The sequence below is a fragment of the Schistocerca americana genome, chromosome 2 (genome assembly GCF_021461395.2).
Source record: "Schistocerca americana isolate TAMUIC-IGC-003095 chromosome 2, iqSchAmer2.1, whole genome shotgun sequence".
NCBI classification, from domain to species: domain Eukaryota; kingdom Metazoa; phylum Arthropoda; class Insecta; order Orthoptera; family Acrididae; genus Schistocerca; species Schistocerca americana.
Genome location: NC_060120.1, coordinates 441,317,525 through 441,339,111, shown reverse-complemented (window position 1 = coordinate 441,339,111; position 21,587 = coordinate 441,317,525). Strand labels below are relative to the sequence as shown.

The following is a 21,587-nucleotide window of genomic DNA, read 5'->3' as shown; positions in this document are numbered from 1 at the left end:
TCCATCTTAATTTTCATGAAAGCCAAAACTTACAGCTGCCTCTTCATTGTCATATGTAGGAATCTTCAATTCATTTGCTGCCATTAGCCATGATTGTATGGAAAAATGATTAATTGTCATCACTGGAAAGAGGCTGACATCTGATCCTGTATCAACTAAATATATGAGTTTGTTGTACCGGTCTTTGATGTAAAATCAGAGTGATATGGAGAGTCTGTGAATTCAAAAGTCCTTGCTAGCCCACCTCGAAACAGATACACCAGCACTGCTAGGCATCAAGTGGTTATGGCTTAATGGGGCACTATTGTTACATGTCATATTATCTAGGCACTGTCCAATGGAGGGACCGTCTGTGCCTGAGTCCGGTCACTGTTACCCTTTTGGGTAAGCATAAGCATGCCAGCTGCCCATGGTGTGTGTGGTACCAGCACAGTTTCCCCTGTTGGCTATCTTAACTTGAGTTCTGTATCATCTCTCAGGTTGTGTGCCAAAGGAAGTGCTTGAAACTGTGTAGATCTACTGCTGGAGAGCATCGAAGATGCATTGTAGTATATTCACCCGTTCCTTTAGCAATAGTTGTTGACCTTTATCATCAACATCTGCATCTATACACCCTACACTTTGCTGTCCAATAAATCAAACTCCTCTAGTGTCTGAGAGTGCCAGCTTGTGATAAAATTGGACTGTGATTACTGGGAGCCAAGTGAAAAGGAGGTGCCAGAAACCTCTGCGCTCTTGACCACAAAAGGTAACTGTTCCATCCAAACTTGCCTACATGTAGTGTTAGGAACGTCAGTTGCAGAAACCATTGATAAGAGGTGTTACCAAAAGTTTCAGCAATCTTGTTTCTCTTTGCCGCACTTGTTGAATGTGAATGTCTAAGGGTCTGCACACTCGTTGGAGTACATTGATTCCGATGTGCATAGATATTTCCTTTCTGAGGTGGTATTGAGCACCAAGTCTGCTATTAATGATAATGTTTGTGAGTTCAATGCTCTCAGGGTGATAATGAACTACATGGTATCATCCACCATTCTGTAGGCTTTGGAAGAGAGCTTGAGAAGTCAGAACCAAAGCTCTGGCTGCTGTGGCGTATACAGTGGCACAATGATTTTACTATGCAATGCAGAAGATCAATGCAGCCCATTGGTGAAATGTCCATGACTTGCTCAAACATAACTTTGGTTGTCCCCCCACACTTGATATGTGTTCCACTATTATAGAGCCTGCCCCCTTAGCTGAACTGATTTTGCTATTAATTGATTTATCTTATACCATAACTGGGATCACCACTTGTGGGTACTACAAACCACAATTGATTAAAAGGTTCCATAACTTTATTTTCGTTATTTTTATCACTTCCAAAATCTCAATAACTCCAAAAAATTAACACACATTACAATCTTTAAGGAAATTACATAAAATTACTGAGTTACAAAATGACAACAAAGAATCTCATTTTTTTTCATCATCTAGATCCAGAGATATTCTACCACTCCACTTGCACTCCCATTTACATCATCATAGGGCATATTTCAGGTATCTGTTCATGGATGTTTCCAGTATATATATATATATATATATATATATATATATATATATATATATATATATATATATATATATATATATATATATAAAAAAAACAAAGATGAGGTGACTTACCGAACAAAAGCGCTGGCAGGTCGATAGACACACAAACAAACACAAACATACACACAAAATTCAAGCTTTCGCAACAAACTGTTGCCTCATCAGGAAAGAGGGAAGGAGAGGGGAAGACGAAAGGAAGTGGGTTTTAAGGGAGAGGGTAAGGAGTCATTCCAATCCCGGGAGCGGAGAGACTTACCTTAGGGGGAAAAAAGGACAGGTATACACTCGCACACACGCACATATCCATCCACACATACAGACACAAGCAGACATATTTAAATATGTCTGCTTGTGTCTGTATGTGTGGATGGAAAGAGGGAAGGAGAGGGGAAGACGAAAGGAAGTGGGTTTTAAGGGAGAGGGTAAGGAGTCATTCCAATCCCGGGAGCGGAAAGACTTACCTTAGGGGGAAAAAAGGACAGGTATACACTCGCACACACGCACATATCCATCCACACATACAGACACAAGCAGACATATTTAAATATGTCTGCTTGTGTCTGTATGTGTGGATGGATATGTGCGTGTGTGCGAGTGTATACCTGTCCTTTTTTCCCCCTAAGGTAAGTCTTTCCGCTCCTGGGATTGGAATGACTCCTTACCCTCTCCCTTAAAACCCACTTCCTTTCGTCTTCCCCTCTCCTTCCCTCTTTCCTGATGAGGCAACAGTTTGTTGCGAAAGCTTGAATTTTGTGTGTATGTTTGTGTTTGTTTGTGTGTCTATCGACCTGCCAGCGCTTTTGTTCGGTAAGTCACCTCATCTTTGTTTTTATATATAATTTTTCCCACGTGGAATGTTTCCTTCCGTTATATATATATATATATATATATATATATATATATTGGTGTATGTGCGGATGGATATATGTGTGTGTGTGTGTGTGTGTGTGTGTGTGTGTGTGTGTGTGTGTGCAAGTGTATACCCATCCTTTTTTCCCCCTAAGGTAAGTCTTTCTGCTCCCAGGATTGGAATGAGTCCTATAGAGGGAAACATTCCACGTGGGAAAATGAAGCAACCGTTTGTTGCAAAAAGCTTGAATTTTGTGTGTATGTTTGTGTTTGTTTGTGTGTCTATATAATAGAGGGAAACATTCCACGTGATAAAAATATATCTAAAAACAAAGATGATGAGACTTACCAAACAAAAGCGCTGGCAGGTCGATAGACACACAAACAAACACAAACATACACACAAAATTCAAGGTTTCGCAACAAACGGTTGCTTCATCAGGAAAGAGGGAAGGAGAGGGAAAGACGAAAGGATGTGGGTTTTAAGGGAGAGGGTAAGGAGTCATTCCAATCCCGGGAGCGGAAAGACTTACCTTAGGGGGAAAAAAGGACAGGTATACACTTGCACACACACACACACACACACACACACACACACACACACACACACACATATATCCATCCGCACATACACAGACACAGGCAGACATTTGACATATGAGGTATGTTCAAAAAATTCTGTAACATTTGTAATTTTGTGCCAATGGTGGGTTGGATCAAAATGTGGTTGGCATCCCTACATGTTCCTGTGTTTAAAGTGTAACTGCTGGAAGTTTCACTATTGTATGTAGTTACTGCTCAGTGCTATGTTGTGTAGAATGTTATGTCGCACAGTTTATGGATTTCGAGATGGCAGAGTTAGAGGAACAGCAAATTTTGCATGAAACTCAAGAAAATTTACAGACACACACCAAATGATGCAGGAAGTCTACATGATGAGTGCTTAAGCCACACTTGGTGTTACAAATGGTTCACATGGCTTAAAACTGGCCAGACGGAAGTTAAATTCTCGATGTCCTTCAACATCTACCAATGACGCTAATGTCAGGAATGTCAACAAAATTGTGTGTGTTAAACAAAGACTGACTGTCCAAGAGATGCACAAGAATGTAGCATTTCAGTTGGATCATGTCATGAAATCCTGACACAGCATCTTGGATTGCATTGTGTTGCTGCCAAGTTCATCCCACAGCTCATGAGTTGAGACCAGAAAGACCATTGCCTCACAGTCTGTGAAGAGGTTTTGGATTGTATGCAAAGGAGGATGAGATGTTCCTTAAGAGAATCATAACAGGTGATGAGACATGAGCCTGCCATTATGATGTTGAGACCAAGGTTCAATCTTCACGATGGGCTGGGAAAGGTTCTCCAAGACCAAAAAGGCTTATCAGGTCAGGTCAAATGTGAAAGCCATGCTGATAGTTTTCTTTGACTTTGAATGATTACTTCATTAGGAATTCACACCACAGGGACAGATTGTCCATTGATGGTGATATTGGGATGTGTTGTGATGTCTCAAAGAAAATGTGGGAAGATATGGCCTGAAAGTGGTGAGACAATTCATGGCTCTTGCATCATGATAATGCACCCACACATTCATCCCTATTTGTTCATGACTATTGCCCCTGCAGACGTTTTTTATTTCCAAAGATAAAAACACCATTAAAAGGAGGGAGATTTGTGATGATAGACAAGATAAAAGCAAATTTGCAGACAACTCTTTGTGTGATCCAGCAAGAGGTGTACAAAGACTGCTTCCAGAAATGGAAACATTGTTGGTAGTGATGTATCAATTGTGGAGGAGAGTATTTCAGAGGAGACAATGCACAATGAGTAAAAGATTTGCACAGAAAAATTTTGTGGACAAAGTTCCAGAATTTTTTGAACAGTCCTCATATATTCAATGTGAATGCTTCAAGTCATGATAATAAAGCAGTCAGACTATCAGGGCTGTACAATGTAACATACCCTCTTTACCTGCACAAATGTGCCATTGGCAGTTGTGCCTCCACTGAATCTGGTTGAAAAGTCATTGTCCAAAGTAATCTATTTTAAATGATGTTGTCCAAGCCAAGTTTACAATCCAAAACACTTTAACAGTACTTTGATATTAAATAATCCTTGTTTATCGCCATGTCAAGTGTCGTTTAGTATTATTCATGCACAGATAATGAATAAGCCACATGCTACACTCAACTGGTGTCCAAAAATAATGATTATTGTTCAAGTGCAGAAACATAACACAAATGCACTGATTTACAACAATTAATGTGTGGCAAGGAAATCATTAACACATTCATCAATTACACTGTCCTTTCAAATAGACAGTCGCATCAAAGTGAAAATGACGTGCACAGAAACCATAATTCAGAAATAACACAGTTCACAGTTTAATACTATTCTCACAGTTTTCAGAAGGCATTATTAGAAAATTAATACATTTTATGAAGTTAATTACAATTTCATAGGAAACAGTCACTGAATAGACTCTCAGACATGGATTTCAGATAGAACTTGGCACACTGTACAAGATGTATTTTGTGTTAACTCATCTGTGGTACATTGTTTGATACTTATGGGCACAGATCTTGTTGAAATTATACATTATACATTTCTGCAGACTGATGCAAATGGCTTCCAACAGCCATTCTCTTATAAGATTACAATAATTAAAACTGAACCCATCTATTGTTGCTTGCTGTGTTTTTACAAGTAACATCTAAAGACTTCTATAACTGAAAGGTGGAATAAGATTTCTTCTACATCTACATCTACATGGATACTCTGCAAATCATATTCATGTGCCTGGCAGGGGGTTCATGGAACCACCTTCACAATTCTCTATTATTCCAATCTCATATAGCATGCGAAAAGAATGAACACCTATAACTTTCCATACTAGCTCTGATTTCCCTTATTTTATTGTGGTGATCATTCCTCCCAATGTAGGTCAGTGCCAACAAAATATTTTCACATTCAGAGGAGAAATTTGGTGATTGGAATTTCATGAGAAGATACTGTCGCAATGAAAAATGCCTTTCTTTTAATGATTTCTAGTCCAAACCCTGTATAATTTCTGTGACACTCTCTCCCATATTTCGCAATTGACTCAGGACTGAGGACCTTTAGATAAAACAATAATTACTATTGAGTTTCACCATCTAGTTTGTCTCAATATGGGCTTCTATTTCATTAACAATATTTTAACTGTGACTGTATCTGTGAATACTAATTACTCTGAAACCAAATGAATGCAAGTACTGCTAACCTGTTCTCATCATTAGCTGTTTAGATACTTCCTTTATTTGTATATAATTTTGATCTACTTTGTCTGAAAGTTAGTAAATGGGCACATGTTTATAAAGGAGCAATGATAACCAAGTTTTATGTTTCTGGCACTTTGCAATTAGCACAGTTCATAGGTAAACTAATTGCACCAACAATTCTGATTAACTAAATGAATGTACTGGATAATAAAATCAAATTGGCTAAGCCGCAAGTTAATATTCATGATTTTTGGCACTGTGCACATGTCTTGTAAGTGATAATATCAAAGACATCTGAAAAAGAGAGAGAGAGAGAGAGAGAGAGAATTGGAGCAAGATAAACATAGCAGCAGGAAAGAATCCATCGGCTTTGTTATAATACAGACCAAAAACTTTGCTGGGATACCCAAACAATAAAATTGTGTGGGAGACTATAGTTGAGTTGGCATAAGCTGATCCATGACAGTCGTAGTGGGATGGATGTGGCAGCTTTACAAGGCTACCTCAACCAATAATGGAAGACGATTTTGTAAACATCTCTATGACAACACCTCAGTGTTGTCATAGCTCCATAGACAGCTAATGTTTCCACCTACAGCCATTAGTGCTTCACAGCTAAAAGCTCACAACAGTGCTATGCTGTCAGAGCTCTACTTATGTTGTCTTGACTATAGCCCATTCCATCTAGCTACATCTACTTACAATCTAGGGAGTTAGAATTAATGTCACTTCTGTCCCACAGTTGTTTCTTAAAAATAAACCAGTCTTCATTATTTTTGACTGTATAAGAAGTAAACCTCATTTTCTTGGGGACAGGGGTTGGGGGGAGAAGGGGAGGATCTTAAGCCATCTGGTTTGATGCACCCATCTAGTATCACGAAAGTAATTCCCTGATGACTTAACATGTCTTATCATCCTGTACTGTCTTCTTGTTAATGCTTCCCAATGATTCTGTGAAAAACTTCATCATTTCACATTTTAGCAGTACATATAATTTTCAGCGCAACGTTTAAAATGCTTCAATTCTCTCTTCTCCAGTTCCCCCAGAGTTCATGTTTCAATTTTATACAATGCTGTGGTCAAAATGTACATTCTCAAAATTTCTTCATCAAATTAAGACCAATGTTCAAAGCTACAATACTTTTTTTGGGTAGAAATGTCCTCTTTGTCTATACAAGTTTACTTTTTACATCCTCACTGCTCCGTATGCTATATGCTATTTTGCTTCCAAGATAGCAATATTCCTTCACTTTATCTAGTTTGTGGTCCTCAACTTTTATGTTAATTTTATCACTAATATCATTTCCGCTACTCCTCATTGTTTTTTTCTTTGTCTGGTTTACTTTCAGTTCGTATCCTGTACTCACTATTATTGATATTATTTCACTCTGAATTTTGATCCCACTCCTGAACCTATCTTTTACTTCCATCATTACCTCTTCAGTGTACTGGCTGAACAGTAAAGGGGAAATGAGGCATACAGTACCTATCTTACACACTTTTTTAATTTGAGCATTTCGTCTTGTTCTTACATTCTTATTACTCCTCCTTGGTTCTTACACATTTTGCATATTATCTGTCTTTTGCCATAGCTTACACCTAACTTCCTGATAATTTTTAACTTCTTGCACCATTTTAGATTCCTGAGCACTTTTTATAGGTCTAAAATGTTATGAAGATGTCCTGATTTTTCTTAAGACTTGCTTCCATTATTAAGCATGACATCACAACTATGTTTTTGGTGCCTTTACTTCCCTAAAGTCAAAATGATCATTGCCTAAGAGATCCTCAATTTTCCTTTGAATTCTTCTGTATATAATTCATGATAGAACTTGGATGCATGAACTGTTAAGTTGATTGTTGGGTAATTCTCACACTCATCTGGCCTTGCTGTCTTTGGAACTGTGTAAACCATATTTTTCTGAGACTGATGGCATGTTTGCAGTCATAGAAACTACTCACCAACTTGAATAGTGATTTGGTTGTTATTTTCCCCAATGATTTTACAAATTCCAAACACACGTTATCAGTATGTTCTTCTGTATTTTGTTGCAAGTCTTTTTAAGCTTTGTCAAACTCTGATTGCAATACTATATCCCCAATATCTTCCAAATTGACTTTCATTTTTTTCCTTTTTTCATGCCTGCACACACTTCTTCCTAATAGAGGCCTTCAGTGTATTGTTTCCATATATCTGTTCTCTCTTCTACACTTAACAGCAAAATTCCTCCTGCACTCTTAATGTTAACATTACTGCCTTTAATTTAACTGAAGGTTGTTATCATTTTTCTGTGTGCTGAATATGTCCTTCTGGCAACCATTTCTTTTTCGATTTCTTCACATTTTTCCTTGTACCATTTCACCTTAGCTTCCCTGCATTTCCTATTTATTTTATACCACAATAGACTTTCAGAATGATTGTTTTTGCTCTGCAGCAGAACATATGCTGACATGAAACTTCCTGGCAGATTCCAACTGTGTGCAGGACTGAGACTCAAACTCTGGACCTCTGCTTTTCACAGGTGGGTGCTCTACTGACTGAGCTATCCCAGCACAACCTATGACCTGTCCTCTCAGCTTTACTTCTACCTGAACCTCATCTCTTACCTTTCACACTTCACAGAAGTTCTCATGCAAAACGTGCAGTACCAATACTCCTAGAAGAAAGGATACTGTAGAAAAATTGCTCACCTACATCCTGGGGGTGTTTATAGAATGAATTTTTCACTTTTTAGCAGAGTGTGTGCTGATATGAAACTTCCTGACAGGCTAAAACAGTGTGCCAGACCAAGACTCAAACTCAGCACCTTTGCCTTTCGTGGGCAAGTGCTTCACCAACAGAGCTACCGAAGTACGACTCATGACCCATCCTCATAGCTTTACATCTGCTAGTATCTCATCTCTTACCTTCCATGCTTCACAGTTCTCTTGTTAAACTTGCAGGACTAGCATTCTTGGAAGAAAGGGTATTGCAGAAATATGGCTTGACCACAACATGTGGGATGTTTCCAGAATTAATTTTTTGACCTGCAGTGGAGTGTGCACTGATAAGAAACTTCTTGGCAGATTCAAATAGTGTGCTGGACTGAAACTTGAATTTGGGACCTTTGCTTTCCACAGGAATGTGTGCTATTGACTAAGCTACCCAAGTATGACTCGTGACTCTTCCTCACAATTTTACTTCCACCAATACCTCATCTCTTAACTTCCACACTTCATAGAAGTTCCCCTGCAGAACTTGCAGGACTGGCACACCTGGAAGAAAGGATACTGTGGAAAAGTGGCTTACCTCCAACCTGGGAAAAGTTTCCAGAATGAATTTTTCACTATGCAGTGAAGTGTGCACAGAGATGAGACTTCTTGGAGGATTAAGATGGTGTACCAGACTGTGACTCAAACTTGGGACCTTTGCTCTTTATGAGTAAGTGCTCTACCAAATGAGTTACCTAAGCATGACTCATGACCCAGTCTCACAACATTACTTCCACCAGTAGCTAATATCCAACCTTCCAAGTTTTGCAAAAGTCCTCCTGCAATACTTATAGGACTGAAACTCCTGGAAGAAAGTATACTGTGGGGAATGGCTTAGCCACAGCCAGGGGGATGCTTTCATAATGAATTTTTCACTCTGCAGTGGAGTGTGCACTGATATGAAAGCTCAGTCAGTAGATCACTTGCCTGCGAAACGCAAAGGTCCTATGTTCAAGTCTTGGTCCAGCACACAATTGTAATCTGCCAGGAAGTTTCTCAATATACTTGTTTATTGAATTTTTGTTAAGTGACTTCCATTTTTAAATATTTTTAGAAATTCATTTCAAATAATATTTACTTAGTCATTTCTCAGTTGGCATACACGTTTTTTTTTTCTTTTTTTTTCAATAGTTTACTTAAGCATTATGTAGAAAGATGCATACTGATATCAACATGAATGAGTTATATTATTTTTTCCAGTTTAACAGAAAGATGCATACCAATATCAACATGAATAAATTATATATTTTTTTCAGTTTAATTCATGAATAATATCAGAAAGTGTTTACTACAGATGCTGCCAGTATCAGAATACAGCTTTCATAGAGCTTTCCATAAAGAATGCTGTAAATATTTACCCAAGAGTATCCATTGTGTTCCATAACACAAAAATAATTTCAAACTTTGTGTCATATTTTAACACACTTACTGTTGTGCAAGTGCAATGAAAACCAGTTCAGAATGGATGTTGTAGTTTCCTTTTGTATACATGTTATGTATGTGTCACAGATCTTTTTCATCCAGGAAAGACTTGTTTCAGTTGATACAGCTCCCGTCACCTACAAAACACAAATATATTCATTGTGGATTGATTATCAAACATACAGCAAATCATTTCTTCTCTTAGCCATTTTAACCAAAATTCAGTGAAACCTGGTGAGGACTGGGGTGAGAAGGCACTCTTAATGTGGTATATTAAACAATTTTTTAAAAGTAAAAAATTTAATGCCCAGACCACAATTTTCCTATCACAATTAAAGTTCAATAACTAGTTTAGGTTGCTATCTGCAACCATCTTCAGATCTGTAACACATGTAAGAAACATAGCCTCAGAAAATTAAGTACAATTAAGTAGCAATATTATGAGAAGGAAACTTGCTATTCACCATATAGTGGAGATGCTGAGTCGCAGATAGGTGGGTGTATGTGTGTCTATTGTTGACAAAGGCCATTGGCCGAAAGCTTTAGGTGTGAAAATTTTTCTGTTGTGCCTATCTGTGACTCAGAATCTCCACTATATGGTAACTAGCAACTTTTCTTCTCATAATATTGGTACAATTAAGTAAAACACACAAAAAAATAATGAGGAGCCAATTCTAGATGTAAAAGTGAACATTGACAAAGCTCATTTAACAGTGTAGAATAAACTTTGTTAATGCCTATGAGGTAATCAGAGTATGAAAGGGTGTGAATAAGCATTGAAAAGCATCATTAGCTGTAGCCATGCAACAACATGTATTCATAAGTACCAAAATAATAACAGTACATAGTTAAAAATGTCAATGTAATCAAGCCACATTGCAGACCAGAAAGCTAACTGGATTTTAAGATATAAAGATAATAATGGTATAAAGTTAAAATTACAAGGCAGGTATCTGTATTATGTCTTGAAGTAGCAACATGCCATTTATAGGAAGCAGATCCTATGTAATAGGCATTAATTCATGTATAAATCCACGAAGCTTGTGCCTAAGTTCAATTAATTTTGAAACCATAGAAGTAAGAGGGAAATGAAGTTAAAAACTACAAGACAGGGAAGCTGCCTTATATAGCTAACTGGCAATGTGCCCTATGTAGAAGATAGATCATATGTGAAAGTCAATAGATAAGATCAATAGATAAGAACATCAAAGAATAGAGTAGCACTAACAAACAGTAAATAACAGATTAGAAGACAGATTGTAAGGAGTGTCCAATGATAAAAACATCAAACTACATCATAGCACTAAAAATATGAATAAGATATGGTAATTTTGCATGTTGACAGTCATACAGAGAATTATCCAGTTGCATAAGTAGAAGTTGGATCAAGAGCTCATTACTTGCAATGGTATAACATGTTTATTGTAAGAACAGTATACACAATGGTTCCAAAAACTGCCAGCTTTGCTGTAGCTGTAAACATACAAGCCATACATTCATAGTAATTTTGTAATAAAACTACATGATCAACAGTCATAAAATGAGAGGAAAATATCTCACCCTGCCTTATACAATGTTTCTAACTACGTACTGTTATTGTTTTGGTTCTTATGAATGCATGTTGCTGCTTGACTGCAGCTCATGATGTTTTCCAATGCTTATTCATTGCCTTTCATATTTTGAACAGTGTGTTACCTGATAAATATTAACATAGTTTATACTACACTGTTAAATGGTTTTGTCAAATGTTCACTTTTACATCTAGAATTGGCTCTCCATTATTTTCGCTCAGGTGTTACAGTGTTTTTGTATTTCTTAGGTTATGTTTTTTACATGTGTTAAAGATCTGAAAATGGTTGTAGATAGCAACTGAAACTAGTTATTGAACTTTAATTGTGATAGAAAATTAACCAAATTGCCCTTTATTTAATTTAGTGATTTGTCAAATATATTTGACAATGCTGGAACACTATAAATTCTCAACTACTTTTGAGAATACCAAAAGAATTATCCACAGTTGAGGGTATTTCTCTTTTTGGTAAGAGGTTTTTAGAATGGCTGCTTTCATTCTCTCACACAATATACATTAACACAAAGGTGAATTAACATTTGGCTCAGTATCCTGCTTACTTTATTAATGGACTTTTCCACTAGCTAACTTGAGATATTAAACAATGGAAAATGCAGGATCGAATAATGACAATATTATATATCATTATATGTCACCATATAGCAGAGATGTTGATTCACAGACAGGCACAACAAAAAGCCTGTCAAAAAAAGCTTTCAGCAAACAGGCCTTGATCAGAACAGACAACACAGACACACACATCAATGCAAAAGCAACTCACACACACATGACTACAGTCTTTAGCTGGCAAGGCCAAACTGTGAGCAGCAGAGCATGATGAGGCAACCAAATGTGGTAGTGGGGATAAAGTGGAGGCTGGGGTGGGTAGGGGTAGAGATAGTAGGGTAGGAGTGGGGTACAGCAAAATTCTGCTTGTGGGATCACACAGGGACGAGGCGAGGAGAGGGTAAGGCATCTAGGTGCAGTTGGATGGTTAGACAGAGGGCGGCATGATGGAGGAGGGAGCACAGAAAAGAAGAGAAGTAAAAAGACTGTGGGTAGATTAAAACTGTGTGCTGGACCGAGACTCGAATTCAGGACATTTGCCTTTCACGGGCAAGTGCTTTACCAACTGAGCTACCCAAGCATGACTCACGACCCGTCCCCCACAGCTTCAATTCTGCCAGTACCTCATCTCCTACCTTCCAAACTTCACAGAAGCTCTCCTGTAAACCTTGCAGCACTAGCACTCCTGGAAAAAAAGGATATTGCGGAGATATGGCTTAGCCACAGCCTGAGGGATGTTTCCAGAGTGAGATTTTCACTCTGCAGCGGAGTGTGCACTGATATGAAACTTCCTGGCAGAACAGTTTTAATCCACCAGGAAGTTTCATATCAGCACACACTCTGCTGCAGAGTGAAAATTTCATCCTGGAAACATCCCCCAGGCTGTGGCTAAGCCATACCTCTGCAATATCCTTTCTTGCTGGAGTGCTAGTTCTGCAAGGTTTGCAAGAGAGCTTTTGTGAAGCTTGCAAGGCAGGAGATGAGGTAGTGGCAGAATTGAAGCTGTGGGGGATGGGTCGTGAGTCATGCTTGGGTATCTCAGATGGCAGAGAACCTGCCCGCGAAAGGCAAACGTCCCGAGCTTGAGTCTCAGGCCGGCACACAGTTTTAATGTGCCAGGAAGTTTCTTATCAGTGCACACTCCACTGCAGAGTGAAAATCTCATTCTGGACTGTGGGTACATTGATGGAACACAGGGCTATGTAGTGCTGGAATGGAAACAGGGAAGGGGTTAGGTGGGTAAAGGACAACAATTAACAAAGGTTGAGGCCAGTAGTGGTACAGGAACATAGGATATACTGTAGGGAGAGTTCAACCTGTACAATTCAGAAAAGCTGGGAAGGATCCAGATGGCACAGGCTGTGAAGCAGTCACTGAAATGAAGAATGTTGAGTTGGGCAGAGTGCTCAGTAACTAAGTGGTCCAGCTGTTTCTTGGCCACAGTCTGTTGGTGGCCATTCATGCAGACAGACAGCTTGTAGGTTGTCATGGCCATGTAGAATGCAGCTTAGCTTGTAGATCACATGACTCGTTTCACAGGTAGCCCTGCCTTTGATGGGGTAGGTGATCCTTGTGATCATACTGGAGTAGGTGGTGGTGGGAGGACGTATGGGAGAGGTCTTGCATCTAGGTTTATTACAGGGATATGAGCCATGAGGCAAGGGGATGGGAGCAGGGGTTGTGTAGGGATGGGCAAAGAATTGTGTAGGTTCAGTGGGTGGCATAATACCTCTGTGGAATGGGTGGGAAGGATAGTGGGTAAAATATCCTCATTTGAGGGCATGATGAGGGGTAGTCGAGACCCTGGCAGAGAATGTGATTCAGTTGCTCCGTTCCTGGGTGGTACTGAGTCATGAGTGGAATGCCCCTCTGTGGCCAGAAATTGGGACTTGTGGAGGTGGTGGGTGATTGGAGAGGATAAAACACAGGAGATCTGTTTCTGTATAAAGTTGGGAGGGTAATTACTGTCTCTGAAGGCCTCAGTGAGACAGTGAGACACTTGGTATAATTTGAGAGGGACTGATTGTCACTACAGATGCAACAGTGGCTAGGCTGCACAAAAGGGCTTCTTGGTATGGAATGTGTAGCAGCTGTCAGAGTGGAAGTGTTGCTTGCAGTTGGTAGGTTTGGTACAGACAGAGGTACTGATGTAGCCATCCTCGAGGTGGAGGTCAACATCAAGGAAAATGACTTGTGGGGTTGATGAGGACCAGTTGAAGTGAATGGGGAAGAAGGTGTAGAGGTTCTAGAGGAATGTGGATAGGGTGTCCTCACTCTCGACGCAGATCATGGAGACATCTTCATTGAATCTGAACCAGGTGAGGAGTCTAGGATTCTGGGTGGTCATAAAGGATTCCTCTACATCATTGGTTCCCAAACTGGGGTTAATTACACCACAAGGTGTAAAATGAGATTTTCTAAGGGGCAAGAAATTGAAAGAGTGTGACTGTTTCAGTCATGAAACTAAATTACTTTTAAACATCATTAATATTATCATAATTTTGTAAGGCTTTAATATTGATTATATAAGTTATCAGTAATTACTTTTTCCTCCATTACTAGCCTAAACATGTGACACCATACAGTGGAGGTCACAGGCACCTCACATAGACCACTGATTACACATGTACTTTGGACTCTGAATGGCATATATATGAAAGTAAAAGTAAGATATACATAACAAACGTTAAGCATTTTATGAAAATGTCTTCTTCAAGTTGTAGATAGTTCCTGCACTAGACCAGAAATTGCTTCACTACTTACTCTGAAGCAGATATATGAACTATTGGCAGTACAACATTATAGTGCTGTACGCAGAATTATCATTATTGTTATGAGAGTGGTCAGACACAAAGCACTAACAGCCTGCGACTTCAGAAGGAAGGAGTCCAACAGTCAGGTGATTTATGAATAGTAACTATAGCGTACACATTTTAACTAGATGGATTTTAAATGGGGATCCATGGTGCGGGTATAGTAAATGCTGTTAAGGTGAGGAGTAGTGCAGAGAAAGCACATTTTGTAACAAGTGTCTACCCTCACTGTATATAGTTAGTTTTCATGACTGAGTTGTAGGTAGCACTCACTCTTCATAGGTTGATAGGGAATTGCTTCATCATTCATTATAGAACACACACACACACACACACACACACTAAATGTCATTTAACATTCCACATGCACAAATTAAACATCATTTGTTTCATCAATTTAAAAACAAAGTTAAAAAAAAAAATTCTTTTTCATTCTATAGTTTAGTTATGTGTAAAAGTTGATGATGGTTGGAAGAAGTGGTTGATGGGTCAGTGTGGTGTATTGGGGGGGGGGGGGGGGGGGGGGAGGGTAGGGGGGAAGCAGATAATATCTCTGATGAGAGGTAGTGGTCTAAGGAAGGCTGGGAACCACTGCTCTAGATGGCCCATGAATGGGTTGGCATAGGATGGGCCTTGTGGGTGCCCACAGCCTTACCCTGGATTTATTTGTAGGTGATGCCTTCAAGGGAGTAGTAATTGTGGGTGAGGATATGGTTGACCATGTTGACTAGGAGGGAAGTTGTAGGTTTGGAATCCACCCGGCATTGGAAGAGGTAATGTTCAATAGCAGCTAGGCCATGGCCAATAGGGATGTTAGCATAAAGGGAGATGGCATCAATAATGATGAACAGGGCACCATGTAGTAAAGGAACAGGAATTGTGGAATGTCGGTGGAGGAAATGGTCGGTATCTTTTATACAGGAGGGTAGGCTGTGAGTAGTAAGCTGAAGGTGTTGGTCTATGAAAGCAAAGATTCTGTTAGTGGAGGCACAGAAACCAGCCATAATGGGGCATCCTGAGGTGGTTGGGTTTATGGACTTTAGGAAGCATGTAGATGGTAGAAGTGCAGGAAGTGGTAGGAGTTAGAAGAGATATGGACTCTGGGAAGAGGTTCTGGAATGGACCTAAGGATTTGAGGAGAGACTGGAGATCCTGCTGGATTTCTGGAATGGGATCACTGGGTCAGGGTTTGTAGGTGGATGAATCTGACATCTTGTGGAGTCCTTCTGTGAAGTAATCCTTGCTGTTCAAAACAATAGTTGTGGTGACTTTGTCAGCAGGTAAGATTATAAGGTCAGCATCAGTTTTTAGGTGGTGGATAGTGGTTCTTTCTGTGGATGTACGATTAGCTTGCATGTTGGGGGATTTAAGGAATGATGGTGACACAAGGTTTGAGTTTAAGAAATCCTGGAAAGTTAACAGGGGGTGATTTGGGGGCAGTGGGGATGGATCACAGTTGGATGGAGGAATGAACTCATTCAGGCATTAAACACTATTCTTTGATTGAGACTGATTGGTAGGGTTGGTGGTGAAAAAGTGTTTCCACTGCAGATATTATGAGAAGGAGAATAGGTATTTAGCAAGTCCTGCATAAATGAATTTGGGAGTGGGGCAAAAGGTGAGGTCTTTGGAAATGACTGATACTTCTATGGGGCTACAGCTTTTGGAGGAAAGAACCATGACTGTGTTTTGGGTCTGTTTAAGTTTTGGATTCTGTATGGTCGTGGGAGGGAGTATTTGTGGATGGTGTAAATGCAATAGGTCTGCAAGGCAGGGTTTGTCAGCTATGAGGGGATGTTGTTGTAGAAGTAACGGATAGTGGTAGTCCAAGGTGGGAGTAGGAAATGTACAGGGTGGAGAGTTTTTTGAGGTGGTGTTGTGCATGCTGCTCTTATTCCTCAAGGACAAAAGTTTCAATGTGTGATATGGGATCCTGAAATTTGGGATTGCATAGACGTAGAATTCTATGGATGGAGAGGAGATATTGCAAGAAAATTTTTGCTTGATTGACAGGACTATGTTGATGGTGATGATTAAGGACTTCAGAATCTGAACAAATGGAAGTCATTGTGGAAAGAGGGGTTGCAGCTGTAGATGGGTAATTTGATGGTAAGGCCATTCGGGGGGATTCCACGAGCCGAGCAACATTGCAGGAACAGTACCATATGTGGGACTGGGTTCAGGTTAGACATAAGGAAGCTTTTCTATATTGACGCAAATGGGAGGAGTGAGGATTCATGATGGAAGTTAAAAACACTTAATGATACATAAGTAGCACAGAAGTACATCTGAAAAATTCGCAAAAATACATTAAAAAGGTGGGGAAAATTGCAGAAAAGATGAAATGGTTGAAGTATGGGGAAACAATATGAAATCTTAGAGAATGTGCCAATAGGTAAAGGTGAAAACCAAATGAAATAGATGTTAAAACACTATGAGATCAAAGTAAAAATGAATAAAAAGATTGCAATGCAGGTTGCAGGTTCTTGGGTGGATCAGTGTGAAGAAGAGGGATGGCAGATGTGATTAGGTAACTGAAGTTAACATGTGTGAAAAGGAACAGAGAGGAGAAGGAGTGGGGGATGAGGAAGGATTGGTAGGGTGGGATACAATTTCATGTGGGACAGGAAGGTACTGAAAATAATGCACAAAAATACGTGAGTAACACAGGAAGGGTGATCAATTTGAAGGTCTAGGATTAATTATATCAGTGGGAGTAATATAGGTCATGAGATAAGGCACCAACTGTCAAATGTTTTACTTTTTTAATGAGACATTGATTTTCTTGATTCACTAATATTTTAAGAGATATAATTATTTTATCATTAAGTAATTTCAGCTTGCTGCTTGATGATATAAACTGTCTCACATAGGGGAACCTTTAGGCTATTTGCTCAGTGATTGTTAAGAAATTTTGATTGGAGATGTTAGCAATTTCCTGCTTGCCACTAACCTTATTATTGTTAAGATTGAGTACTATGTTGTGGACCTAGTAAAAGCAACACCTGCATCACCTTTTATTACATTCCAAATACTTTTGTTTTTTGTTACTTTAATTGCTTTTTCTAAAAATCTGTTTAGAATGTTACAGACTGTTTTGCAGAAGTTTGGTTGACTGGGTTATCTCATGATCTAGACTTGATGTTTAACCCTGTTCTTCTTTTATATAATATAATGGTGCCTGAAGTAGCCCACAGCACCTTAAGAATTTCTTTGGAGTGGACTAGTACATTTTATTGGAAATACATTTTCGAAAAGTGATGAATTTTCATTACTAAATCCATCTTGTCTCAGTGTATATTCTAGATCAAGCAAGATTTCAATCAATTTCCAGAATGTTTAAATTTTTGAATTATATCATTATTAACAAGTCTGCTTGTTCTCCAGCTGGATTCCACCATGTTCAGAGATGCACTATGGGCAGAGGGAGTTTCCTGGTTGCTTGGAAATAAAAACCTATATTATTCAGTTACAAGTAAAAACACAATGATTCTCATGCCTGTAAACACACTGCTGACCCTTAAAATTGCAACACTATGAAAATGGCAAGCAACAAACATCAAACTGATATGAAGTGTACAACATGTTTGGACATACAAATAATCATCATTTCAGTGCAATCACTCAAAGTAGGTAGGAGGAAAACCACCTAAATTGTAAATGAAAGACTACACAGGCGCTTTCTCTTTCAGAAATTGCATCAGAACATTGGTTGTTTTTGAGAAGCTGTGTGTGCTTCATTAAAGAAGGAGAAACATCTACCAGCATGTGTTGGAATTCAACCTTGGCTAGATCACAGGCTATTGAGACTGTGGTTTATGATCCATTAGGCAGATCCATCACTGCAAGTTTAACATTCTACAGTACTTCCAGTTTTCCATATTTTTCATAACTACATATGACACATTTATCTTGATGTCATCACTTAACGTTCTACCTCTGATCCTCTTTCTGGACACCATTTGTTCTGGTGAATTCTTTATTGTTCAGTATTTTCCCACCCACACCCTAGCTAATTTCTTTTCACCAACTTTGTTTCCAGTATTTGTCTAAAACACTAATTTTCATTATCACTGAAAATATGCACACATCAAAAAAAGTTTTGCATTACCCTGGTTCCTAGAACCCCTTAAGACAGATGTTGACTATGGATATTGCATCACAGACACAGTCACTTTGACTGTTCAGAGATGTCACTAAACCCATGCAAAGATGTAAACAACCACGCATGAGCAGTGCCTACTAGAAGGAGGGGGTCCGACATCCAATCAGTTCCAGTCTTTCCACAAGGAAGGAGATACACAGCTCATGTTTCTGTAGTTCAACCATGTCTAGACAGTCAGTACCATGGTTCAATTGCGTCCGCGTTGTTACTTTGTGCCAGGAAGGTGTAATATTGTTCCCTGCCCATGATGTAATAACATACTATTTTCCTTTCCTATCGAAATACCAAAAGTTTTAGATATAATTTAACCACTGAGTCAATGAACTGCGCTGCAAGTCAGCAAATATGTACACCCAGGATAATGAGATTGGTGTAACATTATCATCTGTATTTTGTTCTATATAAGAATGTGCGCTCATCATTTTCTCTCTCTTCTTCTTTATTCGCACGCCTTTCCGACAGCATCTTATGTTATCAGACTCTTATTTTCTTTCATTTTGTTCAAATGAACTGAAATTGTATTCCTGTTAGGAATTTGTTTAATTGTGCCATTATTATCGCCAATTGCAATTACCGATATGACTTTACCATGAATACTTTTTCTTTCGCTCCAGAGCTGGGCTACAGCAAAAAATTCTTTGTAATGTTCAAAATTGTGAGATTAATGCACAAGATGTCAGATGTCTGTATAAAAAGCTTCTTTGGTTAAATAATAACTGTTTAATTTGGCATTTCTGCTTTCATTTCATAGTAACAATCGTCAATCTCCAATTTATAGATGTTACAGATTTTGCTTTACTACATTTTTTCTTACATTGCCAATGCGATACCCATGAAATTATATTCAATTATTCTGAATTTTCTCATGAGGTGCAAAGACAATAACTTCCCTGAGATCACAGAAACCCAAATTAGATGTTTTTCAGCATGCTACGAGTCTACCGACCCTCACTTCAAACAATAAAAAAGGTAAAAAAGGGACAGTATTAACTAAGGAGCGAAGCGATTTTTTTTTATGTAGTTGATAATAGACAAAAAATAATTTTCATTATAGAGACTAAGAAAATGATGTGTGTGTGTGTGTGTGTGTGTGCGTGTGCAATATTTGGGTTCATTTTGCTTTTCATTTAGTATATTTCCTAACAATTATATATTTAATTATTATCAATTATTACTATTATTATTATTATTATTATTGTTATAAAGGGTTCTCAACAAGGGAAGTGGCCAGACATCTCAGAGTGAACCAAAGCGATGTTGTTCTGGCATGGAGGAGATACAAAGAGACAGGAACTGTCGATGACATGCCTCGCTCAGGGCACCCAAGAGCTACTACTGCAGTGGAGGACCACTACCTAGGGATTATGGCTCAGAGGAACCCTGACAGCAATGCCACCATGTTGAATAATGCTTTTCATGCATCCACAGGACGTCATGTTACGACTCAAACTGTGCACAATAGGCTGCATGATGCGCAACTTCACTCCCGACATCCACGGCGAGGTACATCTTTGCAACCATGACACCATGGAGTGCAGTACAGATGGGCCCAACACCATGCAAAATGGACCACTCAGGATTGGCACCATGTTCTCTTCACCGATGACTGTCGCATATGCCTTCAACCAGAGAATCATTGGCGGTGTGTTTGGAGGCAACCCGGTTAGGCTGAACGCCTTAGACATACTGTCCACCGAGTGCAGTAAGGTGAAGTTTCCCTGCTCTTTTGAGGTGGCATTATGTGGGGCCAAAGTACGCCGCTGGTGGTCATGGAAGGTGCCATAACAGCTGTATGATATGTGAATGCCATCCTCCGACTGCTAGTGCAACCACATCGGCAACATATTGGTGGCGTATTCGTCTTCATGGATGACAATTTGTGCCCCCTTCATGCACATCTTGTGAATGACTTCCTTCAGGATAGTGACAATGCTTGACTAAAGCGGCCAGCATGTTCTCCAGACATTAACCCTATCAAACATGCCTGGGATAGATTGAAAATGGCTGTTTATGCACGACATGACCCACCAACCACTCTGAGGTATCTACACTGAATCGCCATTGAAGAATGGGACAATATGGACCAACAGTGCCTTGATGAACTTGTGGATAGTATGCCATGATGAATACAGGCATGCATCAATGCGAGGTACTGGTGTGTACAGCTATCTGGGCCACCACCTCTGAAGGTCTCGCTGTATGGTGGTACAGCATGCAACGTATGGTTTCCATGAGTAATAAGAAGGACGGAAATGATGTTTATGTTGATCTTTATTCCAATTTTCTGTACTGGTTCTGGAACTCTCAGAACTGAGGTGATGCAAAACTTTTTTTGACATGTGTATTTAATTTCATAGATTTTAATAAAAAAACAGTGTTTGCATAACAGGACCTTATATCCAATGTTTGTAACACAAACTCATTCCTTATTTTATCTGTCCATTTCTCACATTCTACTCTTCTCCAAATCCATATTTCAATGGTCTCTAAGCATTTCTCCTGTCTCCACCACACTGTCCACATTTCTGCACAATACAGAGCAATACACCATAAAAAAACTCTTCGCTTGCCTTTCCCTTCACTTTATTTAA

At 39.1% G+C, this 21,587-nt stretch overlaps 1 protein-coding gene across 1 annotated transcript in view; it reads right to left on the bottom strand.

Annotated features, from left to right (window-relative positions):
• LOC124596565 (ATP-binding cassette sub-family C member 12-like) overlaps nucleotides 1-21,587 on the bottom strand; it is a 526,900-nt gene that overhangs the window by 148,726 nt on the left and 356,587 nt on the right. Inside the window, exon 20 of the mRNA XM_047135749.1 lies at nucleotides 9,889-10,018. Coding sequence (XP_046991705.1) covers nucleotides 9,889-10,018 — 130 coding nt within the window. The remainder of the gene's footprint in view (nucleotides 1-9,888; nucleotides 10,019-21,587) is intronic.